This window comes from Protopterus annectens, chromosome 6.part1 (genome assembly GCF_019279795.1).
Source record: "Protopterus annectens isolate FY-2018-M chromosome 6.part1, PAN1.0, whole genome shotgun sequence".
NCBI lineage: Eukaryota > Metazoa > Chordata > Ceratodontiformes > Protopteridae > Protopterus > Protopterus annectens.
The window spans coordinates 139907647-139927688 of NC_056738.1; the positions used below are offsets into that span (position 1 = coordinate 139907647).

Sequence of the window (20042 nt, forward strand, 5' to 3'; positions counted from 1 at the left end):
ACAACAGAAAGAATTTCTAACTGCAGACATTCGGTCTCCTAGTTGAGAAAAACACCTTTGTAAACCATTTATTTTCTTAAGAGTTTGTAAGTTAACTCTGTTCTTTTCCAGTAGGGTGCACTGTGGTTACATTCTTGAACCTCAGTACATAACATACAGTTCAACACACACTTTTTCACCAGCAGTTTAATACATACATAACATACAATTCTCTTACATTTGTAAGACAAGCCATATGGATCATATTAATATTCACAAATGACATATGAATTATTTACAAAATTCCAGCTAGCTGGGATGGCAGCCTTCACACCTTCCTTCCACAACATCTTCCCTAGAGAACACTAACACACTTCATCTTTGGTTCAGAGGATCACAGCACAAGACAGAAACCTGCTATAATGAGGAAAGTACAGTTGTGTACACTTACCATAAATGTAGATGTTCGAGTGTATTCACTGTTGCAGTCATCACATTTGGGTTATCTGCTTGCAGTAGCCCTCAGACGGCCTGATTATCACAGTCTTGGGTCCTGCTTCGGTTGTTGTCTCATCTTCCATGACGTCAGGTAGTCAGGGGTATAAAGCATGCAGCTGACGCTATTACATCAGTTTTTCTTGCCCCAGATGTCAGGTGCCCCCTAATGGGAAGCAATTAAATATATATATATATATATATATATATATATATATATATATATATATATATATATATATATATATATATATACATACATACACAAGGTTATACCTCCAACAAAAAACAAATACACCAAAAAGCTTTTAAGCATAATAAAGAAGAATAGAGGTATAGCCAAAAGATGTCAGGGGGTTGGAGGGAGGGTAACCAGGACTACAACAGTGAATACACTCGAACATCTACATTTATGGTAAGTGTACACAACTGTACTATGTTCTTCGTGTTTCACTGCTGCAGTCATCACATTTGGGTAGATTCCCAAAGCTAAGGATGGGAGGAAGAATTTAGATAGCATTAGGACCAGCTATAAGGCCCTGCAAGACTGCAGTCACAAAGCCAGCTCTGGATTTAGAGAAAATTGGCAAATGGTAATGCTTGGTGAAAATATGTACAGAACTCCAGGTAGCAGCTTCTAGGATGTCCCTGGTAGGGACACCTCTGAGAAAGGCTGTAGAGGTAGATGCAGCCCTGGTTGAATGTGGTCTAATCCCCTGTGGGATAGGTTTTCCATGGTGCTTATAGCAGAAATGAATGCAATGGCCTATCCATTTAGAAATGGTTTGCTTTGAAATAGCCTTCCCCTCTGCTCCTGCACCAAATGCCACCAGCAGTTGTTCAGATTTCCTTTGAGGTTTAGTCCTGTCCAAGTAAAATCTAAGTTGTCTGTGCACATCTAAGGAGTGCAGTATCCGTTCCCCTTTGTTCTGTGGATTAGAAAAGAAGGTTGGCAAATGAAAAGACTGATTAAGAGCCACACTGGATACTACTTTGAGCATGAAGGAGGGATTGGTCCTGAGGGACACCCTGTCTGCATGAAAGATAATGAAATGCTCCACTGCCACAAGGGCCTGTAATTCAGAAACCCTTCTTGCTGAAGAGATTGCTAAAAGAAAGGCTGTTTTCCAAGAAAGGAATTTTAACTCTGCACTTGCAGCTGGCTCAAAATGAGGAAGAGTGAGTTTTCCCAGTACAAAGTTAAGGTTCCAGGCTGGAGTTGGGGCTCTTCGGGGTGGTCTTAAGTTTTTGGCTCCTCTGAGGAGCTGCTTGAGCAGTGGATGAGAGAAGAGGGGTGGTTCTGTGTTGTAATGAGCTGAAATGGCTGAGGCATGAATTTTGATGGAGGAAAAAGAAAGGCCCTTGTGAAGCATCTCAGTTAAGTATTGAAGAATCTGAGGTAAATTGGGCGCTGCTGTGCCCATCCCTTGAGTTTGGTTCCAGGCACATAATCTTTTCCATTTGCCAGCATAAGATTTCTAGTACTAGGCCTCCTCGTCTCCAAACTGACATCCAACACTTGTTTACTGAGGGATGGTAACGGACAGATTAGGTAATTAGCTAGGCTGCCAGGTTCAGGGTTTGAAGCTGGGGGTGCAGAATCTGGCTCTCCTGCTGTGACAGCAGGGTAGGGGTCTGAGGCAGGTGCCATGGAGCCAGCAGTGACACACTGCACAAGAGTGGGGTACCAGTGTTGGCGTGGCCAATCTGGTGTAATCAGTATCATCCTTGGTTTGTCCTGTTTGATCTTTAGTAGTACTTTGGAGAGGAGAGGCAGAGGAGGAAAGGCATAAACTGATAGATTTTTCCAGCTGAAGGACAGAGCATCCACTTTCCAAGCTTGTTTGTGAAAAGTCCTTGTGCAAACTTTGTCAAATTGGTAGTTCTGGGGGGTGGCAAACAGGTCTATATCTGGGCACCCCCATTTGTTTATCAACATGTTGAAAGCCTTTGGTTCCAGTTTCCACTCGTGTGGGTCCATGAGATTTCTGCTTAGTTCATCTGCCAGTGTATTTAGTTTTCCTGGCAGGAATTGAGCCTGTAGATGCACTTGGTAGCTCAAAGCTGGGTTTCACAGAGCCATGGCTAGTCTGCAGAGGGGATATGAATGGGTATCCCCCTGCTTGTATATGTACCACATAACAGTGGTGTTGTCCCTCTTTACCATTAATTGTCCTGGAAGAATGTGGTCCTTGAAGGCTGTCAGAGCATTCTGTACAGCTAACATTTCTTTTTGATTGATATGCAGGTGCATTTGACTTGGGTTCCATTTGTCCTGAATGCACTTCCCTGCCAGTTGAGCCCCCCCCCCCCATGCATAGTCTGATGCATCTGTTGTTAGGGTTTGGGCAGCAGGTGGGTAGAGTGAATGGTAGTCCCTTGTTTGGTGGCAGGCCTCTGCCCACCAAAGGAACTCTAACTGTAGGCAAGGTATGATAGGAATCATTGCTTCTAGATCCTGAGAATGTTGACACCATAGGCTTTTTAGATATTACTGTAGTTTCCTCATATGCAGTCTTGCATATGGAATTAGTAGAATGCAGGAGGCCATGAACCCCAATGCTTGCAATATTTGCCTTGCAGATAGCAGGGTTTTTGTGGCCATTAGTTTGAAGTAAGTTGTCAAATTAATTTGTTTTTCTGGCGTGAGGAAAGCCATCTGGGAAGTTGTGTTCAAGCTTGCTCCCAGGAATATAATTTGTTGACAGGGTACCAGATGTGATTTTTTTTCCATTTATGGTGTACCCCAGACAAGTTGACACCTTTTGTACAAATGCCAGATGATTCAGAAGTATGTCCTGGCTTTCTGCCTGAATTAGACAATCGTCCAGGTATGGGTATATTTGAATATTTCTTTGCCTGCAAAATGCAGTGACTGGAGCTAGGCACTTTGTGAATACCCTAGGCGCAGTAGATAAGCCAAAGGGCAGTGCAGAGAACTGATAGTGCATGTAGCCTGCTTTGCAGCGTAAGTATCTTCTGCAAGATTCCCTGATTGGGATGTGCAGGTAGGCTTCCTTTAAATCCAGTGTTGCCAACCAGGCATCCTTGACTAGCATAGGAAGCAACTGGTGAAGAGTTAGCATCTTGAATTTTGGAATCACCAAAAAGGTGTTTAGGATAGAAAGGTCCAGGATAGGATGCCATGAGTTGTCTTTTCTGGGTACCAGGAAAAGTCTTGAGTAGAAACCTTGTCCCTTTTCTTCTTCTGGTACAGTTTGAATAGCCTTTATGCTTAACAGAGAGAGTACTTGCTTTTTAGTCTCTGCCCACTGATTTGGGGGTAGATCTGGCCAACCATTTGGGGTTGGTAACGTGTGGAAGTGAAATCTGTATCCTTGGGAAACTATATTTAAAACCCATTTGTCCTGAGTAATGAGTTCCCAGTTTTTTGCCTGCAGAGCAATCTTTCCCCCTAAAGGAGCAGTCAGTTGAGAAGTGCTTGGAAGTTTTAAAGTTAAGTCATTGAGACAGCTTACCATAAGGGGGAGTCTTACTACTCCCTGATTTGGAAGTGGGATTCCCCCCACTGCTTAGTCCTGTGTGTACCTTGGGACTGAAGCCTGGGTGTTCTGCTGGTTCTGGGTTTGGACTGAGAAGGCCTGGAAGAGGCAGGAAAGGACCAATTCTTAGAGGGCCAATGCCTGCTAAATCTTGGAGCCTGTACTTGTAGGAAATCTTTAACAGTTTGCATAGATTTAGCTTTTTCCTCCATCTTTTTATGAACTTCTTCTGCTTTGTTGCCAAACAGGTGGTCCTGATTTAAGGGAGCATCCAGCAATTTAGCTTTAACATGATCTGGCAAATATTGCTCCTTAAGCCAAGCATGCCTTCTAAGTACAGACCCAGTGACAGCAGCCCTGCAAGACGCCTCTAGTGAATCAAAACCACATTGCAAAGTATGTTTTCCAACCTGTTCAGCAGAATGCATTAAATCCTGTAAATCCTTACTTTCAGCACAGTCAGGAATCAACATCATTTTTTGTTTAAGCAATCCAATAATATGCTCCTGATACTTTAACATATGAAACTGGCAATTTAAGGCCCTAATGGCCAAGGTTGCAGAAGTGTATATCTTCTTACCCCATCTATTCAGCGCCCTGGAATCTCTATCAGAGGGGGTAGGATTTTTGGTAGTAGTAGCCTTAATGCCCTTGGGTCCCTGTGAAATGGTCACAGGATCCGCAGTAGGATTTTTAAAAAGGAACTTGAGAGTCAGGAACCCTGTAATATCTATCAGGTTTTCTGGAAGGAAAAGGTAAAGAGTCAGGGGCCAAGCTAGATTCCAAAAAGGCATCATCAACAATGTCTAGTACAGGAGGGACAGCTAAAGGCCTGTGTTGGGGCAGGAGTAAGAAATCCCTAAGCCTCTTTTTAGAATCACAGCAATCCTGGCTTTCCCAGTGAAAATGCTCCCTAAGAGTATGCAAGGTTTCACCAAAAGAGAAATCCTCTGGGGGGGGGGGGGGGGGGATAGCAGAGGGAATAGAGTCCTCTGCATCAGAATACTCACAGGTAGATAAGGGTAAATCCTGGTCATCAGAGGAAACAGAAATTTCAGAATCCTGGTCAGAAGTATCATAAGCAAATTCAGTCCTAGGTGTCTTAGAGGGGGAAGGTTGGCATCCCCTGATTAAAGTAATACGGTCTTCAGCCATTCTTATAATTTGTTTTTAGGCATAGAGGCCTGACCATGCGGTGTGGGCATCAGTTTTCTAAGCATGGTTCGTGTTTTAGGCCTTGAAGAAGAAGATGGCATCAGTTTAATATACAAGTCAGTAGGCCAGAATACACCCTCAGGAGCCGGTGCCTGCACAGCGGCTCCAGACCCATCCAAGGTAGAGACATCCACAGGTTCCACAGTTGAAGCATCTCGCGGCATACCGGACTCTGAAAGGGTCTCAGTAGAGGCCTGCAAATTTGAAGTAGCAGGTATCAGGGGCTGCGAAAGCGTCTCACTGAGTACCGGCGAACTGGCTACTAGCTTAGGAGAAGCGCTGTCAACAGTGTTGGACCTAGGTGGCCTGTCTCTGTCTTTATCTTTGCGTTTTTTCAGAATGTCGGTAGTCAGGTGGCTTACCAAAGACATATCTGGATAATTGAACCGAGTACCAAAATATTTAGAAGCATAAATATACCGACGACAAATAATTCGTTGCTTAAATAAGGCACAAAACCGATAGCGAGGTACATCGTCGTTGGGGCCTAGGCAAGGAATACAGTACGAATGAAAATCTTTAAAAGGTATTTGCTTTCCACAAGAAATACAATTACTGACTTTTACTGACATCAGTTTAAAGCAAGAAAAAGTTTCCCCAACGGGGTACTTGGCTTTAGTTGAAGACTTTGGTTTTGAAACTCGAAAATGAAAATTTCAGGAGTCGTCCGACCGGCACTTGCGAACTGCTTCTGCTTCGGGCACCGCATGGCAAGAAAGACTGATGTAATGGCATCGGCTGCATGCTTTATACCCCTGACTACCTGACGTCATGGAAGATGAGACAGCAACCGACGCAGGACCCAAGACTTTGATAATCAGGCCGACTGAGGGCTACTGCAAGCAGATAACCCAAATGTGATGACTGCAACACTGAAACACGAAGAACATCAGGCAGCCGACACCATTACATCAGTTTTTCTTGCCCCAAATGTCAGGAGCCCCCCAAATAGGGAGCTAGGTTATGGTGGGGAACACACCACCAGTAAAAGTAAATACCAATATCAATACCCCAGAAGGGGTTAGTAATAGCCATAGATAGGAGAGAGAGAGAGAGAGAGACAGGGAGAAAACCAGGGGGCTGGAGGGAGGGAAACCAGGACTGCAGCAGTGAATACACTCCAACATCTACATTTATGATAAGTGTATACAACTGTACTATGTTCTTCGTGTTTCACTGTTGCAGTCATCACACTTGGGTGGATTCCCAAAGCTGAGGAAGGGTGGAGGCAATCAAGAACGGTTAGGGATAGCTAGTATGCCTTGCAGGACTGCTGTAGCAAATCCTGCCCCTGGATTTGGAAAAGATAGGCAGGTGGTAATGGTTGGTGAAGGTGTGTACAGAACTCCAGGTAGCAGCCTCCAGGATATCCCTGGTAGGGACTCCCCTGAGAAATGCTGTAGAGGTAGATGTTGCCCTAGTGGAATGTGTTCTGACCCCCTGAGGGGTTGGTTTCCCATGGTGCTTGTAGCAGAAATCTATGCAGTGTGCTATCCATTTAGAAATGGTTTATTTTGTAATGGTCTTGCCCTCTGTCCCTGTTGCAAAGCTGACTAGTAACTGGTCAGTCTGAAGGGCTTAGTCCTATCAAGGTAGAATCTGAGCATGTCCAAGGAGTGCAGGATCCTTCCCCCATTATTCTGAGGATTAGGGAAGAAAGTTGGCAAATGGATGGATTGATTGAGAGCCACACTGGGCATAAAGGAAGGATTAGTCCTGAGGGAAACCCTGCCAGCATGGAAAAAAATGAAGCGTTCCACAGCCATGAGTGCTTGTAGCTCAGACAGACACTCTTCTAGCTGAAGTGATGGCTAGAAGCAAGGCTGTTTTCCAAGAGAGGAATTTTAACTCTGCTGATGCAGCAGGTTCAAAGGGGGGAAGCGTGAGCTTTTCCAGTACAAAGTTAAGGTCCCAAGCAGGGGTGTGTGCTCTCCTTGGTGGCCTTAAGTTGTTTGCCCCTCTCAGGAACTGTTTGATAACAGCGTGCGAGAAGAGACGTGGCTCAGTGTTGTAATGAGCAGAAATGGCTGAGGCGTGTATCTTAATGGAGGAGAAGAATAGGCCTTTGTGGAGTAGATCTGCTAGGTAATCCAGGATAAGAGGCAGAGAGGGCAGTGTTGTGTCCTCTCCTTTAGATTGAATCCATGAGCAGAACCTTTTCCACTTATCAGCATAGGATTTTCTTGTACTGGGTCTTCTGGCTTCAAGAATGATGTCCAGCACCTGTTTGCTTAAGGTTGCTGGGGGAGAATTCATGGAATAAGCCAGGCTGCAAGATTTAGGGGATTTGCAGTTGTGGATGCAGAATCTGTCCCTCCTGCTGAGAGAGGAGGGTTGGATTCTGGTGTAGGTGCCAGGGTGGCACCGATGTCATGCTGCGCAGGAGTGGGTACCAGTGCTGGCGTGGTCAGTCCGGGGCAATCAGAACTGTCCTTGGTCTGTCCTGCTTTATCTTGAGTAATACTCTTGAAAGGAGGGGCAGAGGAGGAAAGGCATATATTGATAGATTTACCCACTGAAAATATAGGGCATCCACTTTCCAGGCCCTGCTGTGAGGATTCCTGGTGCAGAATTTGCTGAGCTGGTGGTTGTAGGGGGAGGCAAAGAGATCCACCTCTGGGGTCCCCCATTCCTGAATCAGAAGGTTGAAGGTGCGATGCCAATTGCCAGTCGTGTGGGTCTAGGAGATTTCTGCTTAAGTCGTCTGCCTGTAAGTTTTGTTTGCCTGGCAGGAATTGAGCTTGCAGATGGACTTGAATGTCCAAGGCCGTGTTCCACAGGTCCATGGCTAGCCTGCAGAGTGGGTAGAAATGGGTTCCCCCCTGCTTGTTGATGTACCACATAACTGTGGTGTTGTCTGTTTTTATTAGCAGTTGTCCTGGAAAGATTAAGAATCTGAAAGCTGTTAGGGCATTCTGTACAGCTAGCATCTCTTTTTGGTTGATGTGCAGATGAATTTGACTTGGGTTCCAGTGGCCCTGAATACATTTTCCGTCCATGTGTGCCCCCTAGGCATAGTCTGATGCATCTGTGGTTAGGGTCTGGGCGGCTTGGGGTTGAGTAAATGGCAGTCCCTTGTTGTGGTTGCATGCTTCTGCCCACCAGAGGAACTCTGTCCTTAGACAGGGTATGATAGGAATGACTGTTTCCAGCTCCTCAGAATGTTGGCATCAAAGATTTTTTAAGAACCACTGGAGTTTCCTCATATGCAGTCTTGCATATGGAATCAGCAGTATACATGAGGCCATGAACCCTAGGGCTTGCAATATTTTTCTTGCAGATAGCTGGGTTCTGGTGGCCGTTTGTTTGAAGTTGTCTGTCAGATAGACTTGTTTTTCTGAGGTGTGGAATGCCATCTGGGAAGTTGTGTCAAAGCTTGCTCCCAGGAATACAATCTTTTGACTGGGAACCAGTTTTGATTTATTTTTGTTGATGGTGTACCCCAAGGAGGTGAGAAGGTTTTTCACAAATGTCAGGTGCTGCAGCAGCAACTCCTGACTGTCCACCTGAATCAGGCAGTCGTCCAAGTATGGGTAAATTTGGATATTTCTCTGCCTGCAGTATGCAATGACTGGAGCCAGGCATTTTGTGAATACTCTGGGCGCAGTAGATAAGCCAAAGGGAAGTGCAGAAAACTGATAATGTACAGACCCTGCCCTGAAAAGTAGATACTTTCTGCATGATTCCCTTATGGGGATATGCAGATAGTCTAGGGTGACTAACCAGGCATCCTTGGCTAGCATAGGGAGAAGCTGTTGCACAGTAAGCATTTTGAATTTTTGTACCACCAGGAAGGTGTTGAGAACAGAAAGATCCAGGATTGGGCACCAAGAGCCCTCTTTCCTGGGTACCAGGAAGAGTCTGGAGTAGAATCCTTGACCCCTCTGTTCTACTGGAACCAGCTGAATAGCTCTGATATTGAGTAGGGAAAGTACTTGGTTTTGAGCCTCTGCCCACTGGTTTGGAGGAAGGTCTGGAAACCCACTTGGGGTTGGCAGTGAATGGAAGTAAAATTTGTACCCCCGGGATACAATGTTGAGGAACCACCGGTCCTGAGTTATGGACATCCAGTTTTTTGCAGGAAGGGCAGGTTTTCCTCCTTGGGGCACAAGCAATTGGGCAGGGCTGGGGAGTGGAGTAAAGAAGTCATTGTGAGCTTTTTCAGTAAGGATGTGGCTTACCACTCCCTGCTTTAAGGGTGGGGGCACTCCATTGCTTAGATCTCTGTATACCCTGAGACTGTAGTCTGGGTGGTCTGTTTCTCCTGGGTCTGGTATGAGAAGGCCTGGAGTGGACTGGAAAGGACCAGTGTTTGGAAGGGCAATGCCTACTGAATCTAGGGGGTTGCACTTGTAAGAATTCTTCAACAGTCTGCATAGACTTAGCTTTTTCTTCTTTTTAAGAACCTCTTCTGCTTTGGTGCCAAACAGACAGTCTTTATTCAAAGGAGCATCTAGTAACTTTGATTTGACATGGTCTGGCAAAGTCTGCTCCTTCAGCCAAGCATGTCTTCTCAGTACAGAGCCAATGACAGCTGCCTGGCACAATGCTTCTAGGGCATCAAATCCACACTGCAAAGCACGCTTGCTGCCTTTGCTTGCACAGTGTATAAGCTCCTGCAATTCTTTATTTTCTGCACAGTCTGAAAATGTTGCCACTTTTTGTTTAATAAGTTCCATAATAAGTTGCTGGTACTTCAGCATGTGAAACTGACAATTCAATGCCCTAACAGCAAGAGTTGCAGAGGTATATACCTTCTTTGGGTCTATATTAGAACACCGAACATTTGAAATATTGAGTGTTCTAATATCGAACCCTAGCAATCGAAAATACAAAACATCGAACATTCGGAACAGCAATTTTTTTTCCTAGGGAAAAAATCTGCTGTGCCAAAACACATACACACAACACAAGCACACCAAACAAACAGCAATCCACACACATACACCTAAACCTACACTAAACTATACATACACCACTAACTATCCACTTACCTTAACCCAAACCCAAACCCTAAGGTCCGTCACTATCGCACAGTCACCTCACCCACGCCCTAACCCTAACTCACCTATCCCGCCCTAACCCTCACGTCCACACAATCGCACACTTACCTGACACGCGCCCTAACCGTAACTCACCTAACCCGCCCTAACCCACACGTCCACACAATCGCACACTTACCTGAACCCGACCCGTAACTTTCCACCAAAACGCTGAAAATACCAAAGCAACAGAAACGGACAACTGAATTATTTCCCTAGGAAAGAATTTGGTTTTCTGTCTGTTCGATATTTTCAGTGTTCGCTGAAAACGGGTCGATATTAGAACACTCAACATTTCAAATGTTCGGTGTTCTAATATAGAGCCCCTTCTTACCCCATCTGTCCAAAGCTCTGGAATCCCTGTCCGAAGGGGTGGTAGTAGCCTTGATACCTTTAGGCCTCTGGGAAATGATCTCTGGGTCAGCAGTAGGATTCTTGAAAAGAAATTTGTGAGTGTCAGGTACTCTGTAGTACCTGTCTGGTTTCCTAAGGGCAGGAGGTAAAGTGTCAGGAGTAAGACTGGATTCCATAAAAACATCATCCACAACATCCAGGACAGGGTGTATTGCTAAGGGCCTGTGTTGAGGCAACTCTAGAAATTCTCTGAGTCTCTTTTTGGACTGAGGATAGTCTAGGCATTCCCAGTGGAAATGCTCTCATAAGGTATGTAAGGTTTCACCAAAAGAAAAATCCTCTGGAGGGGAGGCAGAGGGAATGGATTCCTCTCCATCTGAATCCTCATAAGCAGATAAGGGCATGTCTTCATAATCAGAAATTTCAGAGTCATCGGACTCCTGGTCTGTAGAAGCTTAAGGGGACTGGACTCTTTGTCTCTTTGCAGGGGGAAGGCTGACTTCCCCTAATCAGCGTAATAAGGTCTTCAGCCATTCTAAGCATTTGTTTTTGTGGCATAGCAGCAGGTGCATGTGCTTTGGTCGTCGGTTTTCTAGGCGTAGTGCGTACTCTGGGCCCAAGAAGCTCGGCAGTTTGGGTTAAAAAAGAAGTCGTCGGTTTGAGTCGAACATCGGTTGAGTGAATAACTGGCTCAGCAGCTCTGGACCCATCCAAGGTAGAGAAATCTACAGATTCCATAGTTGAAGAAGAGTCTCGCAGCATACCGGACTCCGAATGGGTCTCAGTAGCGGCCTGCAAATTCACTGAAGCAGAAATCAGGGGCTGTGAAAGCGCCTCACTGAGTACCGGTGGACTGGCGACTAGCTTAACGGAAGCATCATCAGCAGTTTTGTACCTATGCCGTCTGTCTCTGTCTTTATCTTTATGTTTTTTCAGAATATCAGTAGTTGGATGGCTTACCGAAGGCATTTCAGAATACGGAGATCGAAAGAATTTAGTGACAAAGAGAGCCCGACGACTAATGGTTCGGGCGTTAAATAAGGCACAAAACCGACAGCGAGGGATGTCATTGTCTGGGCCTAAACAGGGTGACGCAGTAAGAATAAAAATCTCTGTGAGGTATTTGCTTTCCACAGGCAAGACAATTGTTAACTTTTTCTGACATCGGTTAGAGCAAGAAAAAGGGATCCCCAACAGGGTACTTAGCTTTAGAAGACTTCAGGATTATTAAATTTGTAAACGAAAATTCAGGTAGCGGCCGACCGGCACTTGTGAACTGCTTCTGCTTCGGGCTCCTCAGCAAGAAAGACTGATGTAATGACGTCGGCTGCCTGTTTTTATATCCCTGACGACCTGACGTCAGTCCTGGAGCGACAGTATCCGACACGGAAATACTACGTCTCTGGTATTCCGGCTGACTGAGGGCTACCTGCAGGCAGATAACCCAAGTGTGATAACTGCAACAGTGAAACACAAAGAACATCTACCATACCTTAAAACTTCTCATATGCAGCTGTGTCTCATGTGTTACCATGGAGATTCTGCCTCCTCTCTCCTGCCCAACACACTCTTTGCAGATAATAGTTATACACTTGACCCCTCAATTGTTCTTGCTCAGCAGCTTGGATCTAACACTGTCATAGCTGGGGTGATAAAAACAAGCCCTGTTGGTAGCTGGGTCATGTACTTCACTGGGGCTATGGATACAAGATCAAAAGTTGACTGTGTCAGTTTTTCAAGGACATAATAATATCACAAGGAGTAGCAATTATTTTCTTGGTGGCCTCAAGTGTAATACTTCTTTTAGAAACATTTCATAGGCAGGAGACATATCATATGCAGATCTACTGATAGGCAGGCTAAGATTGCCAAAAACTATATTTCAATGGAAGCATTAGCCAAGCCTTCCCTGAAAAGCTCCTGTAAGTACTCGATTATATTTAATATGTCCTCTGAAAACTGATGCCTGAAGAGCAAAAGAGTTAGATCACCAAGGATATGAACTACAATGTTTCCAGGCTACCAAGTGCAAGGCCCCCTAGTAATGTCAGCACATAGTCCATCCTGGACATTTGCATAAGGACATAGAAGCAGTGATGTCTGGGGCATCAGATTAATATCAACAGCATCTATGCCCTCTCCTCCCCGGAGTACCCTGGAGATTACGGGGATCAGAAGAAATGCATATAGGAAAAGACAAGTCTATCTGAAGGAGAAAGCATCTACTTCACAAGCCTCCTTGTTGGGTCATCTTGAGCAGAGCATTTTCAGCTGTCTGTTGTTTAGGAATGCAAACAGGTCCATCTCCAGGACATCCCACCTGTGCACCAGATGAAAGAAGACATCCCTCCATTAACCACCATTTGTGTGGATCTGATTTTGACATGCTGAGTTGATTTGCTACTGTACTCTGATGCGGCAATGTGTAGATTGTCTTTATGATGATCTGAGACTGTAGTGCTTTCTCCCAAGCAGTCATGGCTAACCTGCAATAAAGAGAATACTTTTTTTCTTCCCTGCTTGTCAGTATGACATTCATGGGGCACATTGTCTGTAACAGATACAAAATTAGTTTGAAGGCCTTAAGTACCCAAATCAAGGTAGTAATCTCCTTCACATTTACGTAGTTATGTAACTACCTGAGAGATATTGCCTTTCATACTGGTCTGAAGGCCTTGAATGTCTGAATCACTACCTTCACATTAACATGCTTCCAACTCTGGTATGCATTACACAGGCTTTGGTCTTTCAATTACTGTGCTTATTCTCCCCTAGGCTAGCTCTGAAGAATCTGCTGTGTCTGACTGGGGAGGGAGGAGATCTTGAATAAAAATCCCCAAAGTTTATCTTTGACTTGGGTTGATCACCACTTGAGCTCCTTGGAAATGCCAGGTAAACTGGGAATTATTTCTTCCAGGAACTAGGAATGTCGATGCACCTCAGGTACCATTGGAGTCTCACCACATGCAATCTGGTCAGTGGTACTATCAAGATAATGGAGGCCATGTATCTCGGAGACCCAAAGTGATCCCTGGCAACTTACCTTTCTGAGATAATTGGTGGAAGTATTGTTCTAACTGCTCCACATTCTCTTATGCGAACTACGCCTTCTGGCAACTAAAATCTAAATGTACGCCCAGGAATATAATTACCTTGGAGGAAGTATGGTTTGGTTTTGGAATGCTGAAGGAAAACCAGAGACTTCAGAAGCATTCCATGTTGAAGGTGACGACCTTGTCTACCTCCTCATGGGATAGTGCCTGGAGACGGCAGTTGTCTAAGTATGGGTAAATATTAAAACCCTTTCTCCCACAGTACACAAGTCATACAGCCAGGCACTACATAAAGACCCTAGCAGCAACAGCCAATCTAAAGTGCAAGGAGGCAAACTGACAGTAGGAACTCCCTGCTTCAAATCACAGAAACCACCCGTGGCCCTTGTGAATGAGTATGTGGTGGCAGGCATCCTGCAGATCTAAAGTTACAACTATGGCTTTTGGGAACAGGAGTAACAGAAGTGTCTGTAGGATTAGCATTTTAAATTTTGTGACCTTGAGATAGGCATCAGGTTTTGATAATGGATCTCCAAGGTTCTTAATTTTTCCAGGGTTCTTATTTTCTTGGAACAAGAAAAAAAGTCTTGACTAGAATCCTGTTTTTTATCTTTTAAGGGTACTGGTTCTATAGCTACTAAGGCAAGGCTCTCCAATGGAATAGGAGGAATTAGGTGAAGTTGTTATTTTGCCACAGAAGGGACCTTGATGGCTTTTAGCCTTTTTTGCAACTTTAATTTGTAAACCTGGAAAATAAAATGCAGGGCACATTTTTCTAGAGTGATGCCCTTCTGGTTCTGGAGGCATTCAATGAGACATCCTGTAATACTGGTATGGCTGGAAACTAGAAGAGACTGGGGCTGGGGCTTGGAGGGAGGGGAAGAAAGAAGAGAAAAATATCCCAATACTCATGGCTGCTCCCTGAGGCTGAAGACCCATGGGGTCCACCAGATCTTCTATTATGGTCTCCCTGACACTTTTTTTCAGTGGCTTGCCTTTACCTTGCCAGAAAAGGTAAGGTCCTGGCTTAAAGGAAGTAGTCTCTAACATATCAGAGTATAAAAGAGTGAAAGGGTTGCTTAATACTCAATATACTTTTACCCATTTCCTCCATTATTTTAAAAACTCCCCTGTAAACCTTCCAAAGAGCAGATCATAGTTTACTGGGACATTAAGAAGCTGTAGTTTTACATCCTCTGGCAGGGGTTGCAGCCTTAGCCAGACATGCCCTTGAATGATACTACCTGTTACGGTCACCCTGCAAGCTACATCTACAACAATATAACCACGCTTAATTGGGTGATTTGTCTCATGACTAGCTGTCTAGGCATGGTCCATTCATTTTGCCCTTAGGTCCACATCAGACACTTCCTCGAGCTGGTCTCTTAAGTTGGGCTAAGACAGCAATTTGGTACTTTGTCATACAGGTTTGACAATTAAAAGCCTTGAAAGCCACAATAGGAGCTGTGTAAACTTTCTTCCCAAACCAGTCTAGCACTCAACTTTCTTTGCTCTTGGGACAACACTGGGGACAGAAAACAATTTGGACCCCTTCTCTGGGTCCAGAGACACCACAGCTGCATCCACTACAGGAATTCTGTAAAGGTATTTATAGCACTCTTGGACCTTATAAAACCTGTCTAGTTTCTAAGGAGCTGAGGGTTGGGAGTCTGGTTCCTTGAAAGCTGCAAGGAAGGCATCTTCCTGAGTCCTCAAAACAGAATGAATAGCCACAGACTTGGGGATTTCCAGGTCCAGTAAATCAATGTATATTTTGTGTGCCTCTGATGCATCTTGTGCCTCCCATTTAAATGTTTCATTCTACAACAGTCTTTCCAAATGACATTTCACTTGTGGGAGAAGCACAGGAAATAGTGTTCTATGTGTCTATATTACAGCCCAAGGAGGAAGGAAGAAAGACATTTCTGAAGAGTAATGCAAATCCAACCCCACCCCTACCACCACTGACAGAGGAATCTCTCACTCTCTACCTTTTCAGGATAGTGCTCCCTTTTCCTTATATCAGAGTGGATTCCAGACACAGATGGATATGCACTTGGCTGCAGGCTCAGTAAGGCTTGCAGGAATCCTTATAGATTCCACATATATTCCAAAGTCACTGAGTCTTATAACCACTTGCATCTTGCAAGTATCCTCACTCAAACTACTCCTCCTTTTTGCAGGAGGGCCATACCAGTCAGTCCCGGAGTAAATCTGTTAACACCCATCCAGTCATCTAGTTTACACTTAAAAAAAAGAAAAAAAAAATGTGATCCCTTAAAAAGGTAGGACCTGTGGGTTGGGCAAGGGGAAAGGTCACACCTGAAAACTGGGACCCTAGGACTGGTAATTTATGTTTCACCCCATTACAGCCTTTCTACATTTGGCACCTGTCTTGGAAGTCCTGGCCTCGGGACAGGACTACCAGACTTTCACCTCATGGCAGTCAAAGATGTCCATAACAAGGATTGTGGTAATTCACCCCCCCCATCAAAAATCAAACAGAGTGCTTCACCAATAAATGCCCAGGAATGGGCAGCCTACCAGGAGGTCAAACCCTGGTGGAAGCCTCAGTAGGACATCTTTTGTTTGTTAGCAGGACAGTCTCCAGTGGGACCTTTATCAGGAACCTTCAAGTATGTCAGATGCATGATCAAAGGACTGTGAAAACACCTTACCAGGGCTTACACTCTCCAACTGCAGTGAGACATCAAGTGCCAAAGTCACATCACCCATCTCTCTCTCTCTGGCTTCTTAAATTGCTTATTTTTAGTGTGGACATTATAGGCCAACAATCCCAAGGATGCTGCAGCAAGCTGGTGGATGTCTTCAGTTTCTTCCTGTCCAAAATATTCGATAAATAATGTTGCCCACTTTTCAAAGTTTTTGGGTGAATTCACTTACAGACCCTAGAGTCCCCAACATTGAACTCTGGCTTGCACAAAACACACAATGACTGTGAAAGTCTTTATAGGGAATCTGTCTACCAGAAGAGCATACACATTCCTTAGGCTCTGGCATGCCCTAATGCATGCCTGACATTAAACTAGCTGAGAAAGAATTATACTCTAAGCAGAGGTAAGACAGAAAAATACAAAAAGTTTGGATGAAGAGGTTCCCTCAGTAGGGAACTTATCTACACCTTCACAGCAGGCTGAACCAAGCTAAACTATGGATGCTGATACTACACTGTATACACTGCAAACTTTAGCAAGGAAGACCAAATGTGTCATGAGCAGATTGTCAGTTTTATACTGGACATGTCCTGATGTTCCAGAGGTGAGTCTATTTTCCATGCCTGGTTAGGAAAGAGTGCTAAGCACTAAAAGCCAGGAGAGACATCCAGGATTTTTGCACATGATGTCCCAGTAGCCAGGACTATGGCAACAGTGATCTAAACAAAGAACATCAACAGCTCCCTCTAATAACCTGGTAATGAGATGGATTTATCATAAAATGTCTAGAAATCCTATGAATTATGATTGCTTCATTCTCTTCTAATGATGCCCTCTTATATTCTACCCAGATACTCAGTTTACTTTCCTTAATTTTGCACTCCTTAATGCTACACCATCTTAGCCTTAAAACTAACTCTTCTACTGTTATACTGTTAACTTAAATCAAATTTTGTAACAAAGTATTACTGCAGTTTAATTTGATATTGTCTTTCCAATATTAGCAAAGTATGATCTATCAAATACAATTCTTTCTCATGTCATGCTTATCCAGTTTCCCACAACATCACAATTCCAGTCACTTTTTTTAAAACTAGCAATCAGTAAAACTCCAGATATGACTGTTTCCTTCCCCATCTTCACAAGGAAGCACCAAAGCAAAATTATTTATGAAAATGCTAGTGAGGCCTCCGTTCTATACTCAGCTCTGCTAACTCTTGAGCTCTTCTGCACTTTTTATTGCTTTCTCCTGTTGCCGTGTGAAATAACTACTAATAAAAGGAATGAATGTTAACATCTGGATCTAAAAGTACAAACAAAATATAACAGCTAGCAAAAAATCATGGCTTATGTAGTAATCTCGTTTTCTCTTCAAATTTTAAGGCCTTATTTTTTTAATTTTTAAGGCTTCAGAAAGGAGACAAACTGCAAAAAACAGTTAAGTCATAACAAAGTGTCAGTACCATGGGGTGGAGGGATGACATCCTGCCTATAACACAAGTTGACTGGGCTTTGATTAGAAGCCCTGGCATTGGAAGTTCTGCCAAGGGGCGGGAGAATACTGAAGTGGTGCCTGCTTATCACTCTCCTGTGGGGGTGGAGGTACTGGGATTGTTTACCGGGAAGGGGTGTAACAGCTGTGTTGCCAGTGTTCCTGACAGCGGAGTGCAAGTCAGGCCTGCAGGGATCAGAGCCACAGAAAAGGCAATCGGTTACCGCAAATGTAGAGTATAGCCTCGTACTGCCCTACTGCAGGATTTTTAAGGTTGGGGCCTGAAGATACATTGCCATGAAGGTGGGGGAAAATGCATGAGGTAATGGAGTTAAATTCTTCCCTCTGTCCATAGTAATGATGCTCTCTCTCCCTGGTCAATCTAACTCACACCCGTAGCAGTCAAACTGACACAAATAGGCCAACAGGGTGACCAAGGAAGGAGAAGAGCTGACACTCAACAGGAGGTGGAGGAAAGACATAAAACACACCCACACACACATAACTCATACTGTATCACTTACTAATGTATTTTAGATCATAGTTCAACACATTAAGTATTTCTTTTTGATGTCTTGAGATTTACAGAAGATTCTACCTTACCTGACCACAACCGGGAGCATTGCATACAAAGGGCCTGTCATCGCTCATATTCAGTAGTTCCTTCCTCCACCTGCAGTAACAGAATATATTAAGAACTTCAATGTAGTAAATTAAATAATATCCATACATTACTTTATACACATATAAGGTGTATACTGTTAAATGATTCATAGTAATATAGTGATAAGCAAACAAAATTATAAGGTTTATTATCTACATGAACAATCTGGTGAAGCATGCAGCAGTCTCTGTCATTGAGGGGAGGTGGATGAAACATCTGCGACATCTCAAAACTTCCAACTTCAACCTCCCAGAAGCTCAACAATATATGGGACACAGTTATTTGTTTCTGTTAGGACTGAGTAACTGCCTAGAGTATGCTCAAATCAACAGCAATAGACAGTAGGCTACATCACAGTATATGTGCACACAAAAACTAATATCTGCAGTAAAGTCAATGTCTTTATTCCTTTTCTAACTACTATGTAGCTATCTACAAAATACATTGGTGGAAAGCAAATCTCAGCTAAATCTGAAACCAGTTTACTGATAATTAAATTAATAGTACATCCATACAGAAACATAAACTTGCACAAAAGAAGATATTAATATATGGAAAGTTATCTGCCGTGCTAATAAAATTGCAATCAGCACTTCTGGTTATCAGGCCTACAACAGGGATCTTTCTCAACTTTTGAAGGGATGCAGCATCTGCTACTATCATGCACTTTTAAAATATTTAACAATAACCCACCATGACCAAAGCTGAACTACCAAAGTTCTTGTAAGTATGTTGCAGCCTTTAAATGAGCACAAGTCTAGTAAATCCACTCCCTTTCCAAACTTCTACACATACCCTACCTCATTCTGTAGGTACTCAAGCACAGCCACCTCTCTATAACTGGATCCCCTTCTAATATTTGAAAGGCCATATCATCAAATTTCATTTTTTCGAGACGAAAATCACGAAAATACCCAAACAGCAAATTTTTCCCAGGGCAAGTAAACACTTACCCAACACTCCCTTTTCTACACTGTTGTGCAGTCCCAGGGTTGGTATAGGTAGGTGGGGGGCAAATCCCCCCACCTAGGTGGGGTTTTATTTACTCTGGTGTGTGTTTTGTTGAAGTTTGGGCAAGTGTTTACTTATCTTGGGAAAAATTTGCTGTTTGGGTATTTTGTTTTCGCAATTTTCATTTCACGAAAATGAAAGTCAGTGATATGACCTTTCAAATATTAGAAGTCGATCTCTATACATATCACTACTCAAATGCTGAATCAAATTCACAACAGTATTACTCCTACCACGGAGCAGCAATAACACTTAATCTAGGCCAGGTCCTCTATCTACCAACATTCTCACTTCTAACCACTACTCTACCTCAGTCTCCAGTGCTCTACTAAATGCAAATAGCATCAGAAATAAGCTTGACTAAATCAGCTCACTTCTTAATACAAACAACCTCAATATAATATCTGTTACATAATTTTGGCTAAAAAAATGACCATCCTAATATCCATCATTTCTTATCAGGCTGTGATTACGTATTTGATGCCAGGCCAGGTGACAGACCAGGTGAAGGGGGGGGCCCCTTCTACTATACAAATCACACCTAAACCTTACTGCTGTT

At 43.7% G+C, this 20042-nt stretch overlaps 1 protein-coding gene across 3 annotated transcripts in view; it reads right to left on the bottom strand.

Annotated features, from left to right (window-relative positions):
* ATF2 (activating transcription factor 2) overlaps positions 1 to 20042 on the bottom strand; it is a 1040579-nt gene that overhangs the window by 952731 nt on the left and 67806 nt on the right. For all 3 annotated transcript variants that reach the window (XM_044075568.1, XM_044075567.1, XM_044075569.1), the window contains exon 2: positions 18412 to 18481. In XM_044075568.1, the coding sequence (XP_043931503.1) occupies positions 18412 to 18459 (48 nt within the window). In that variant the 5' untranslated portion in view covers positions 18460 to 18481. The remainder of the gene's footprint in view (positions 1 to 18411; positions 18482 to 20042) is intronic.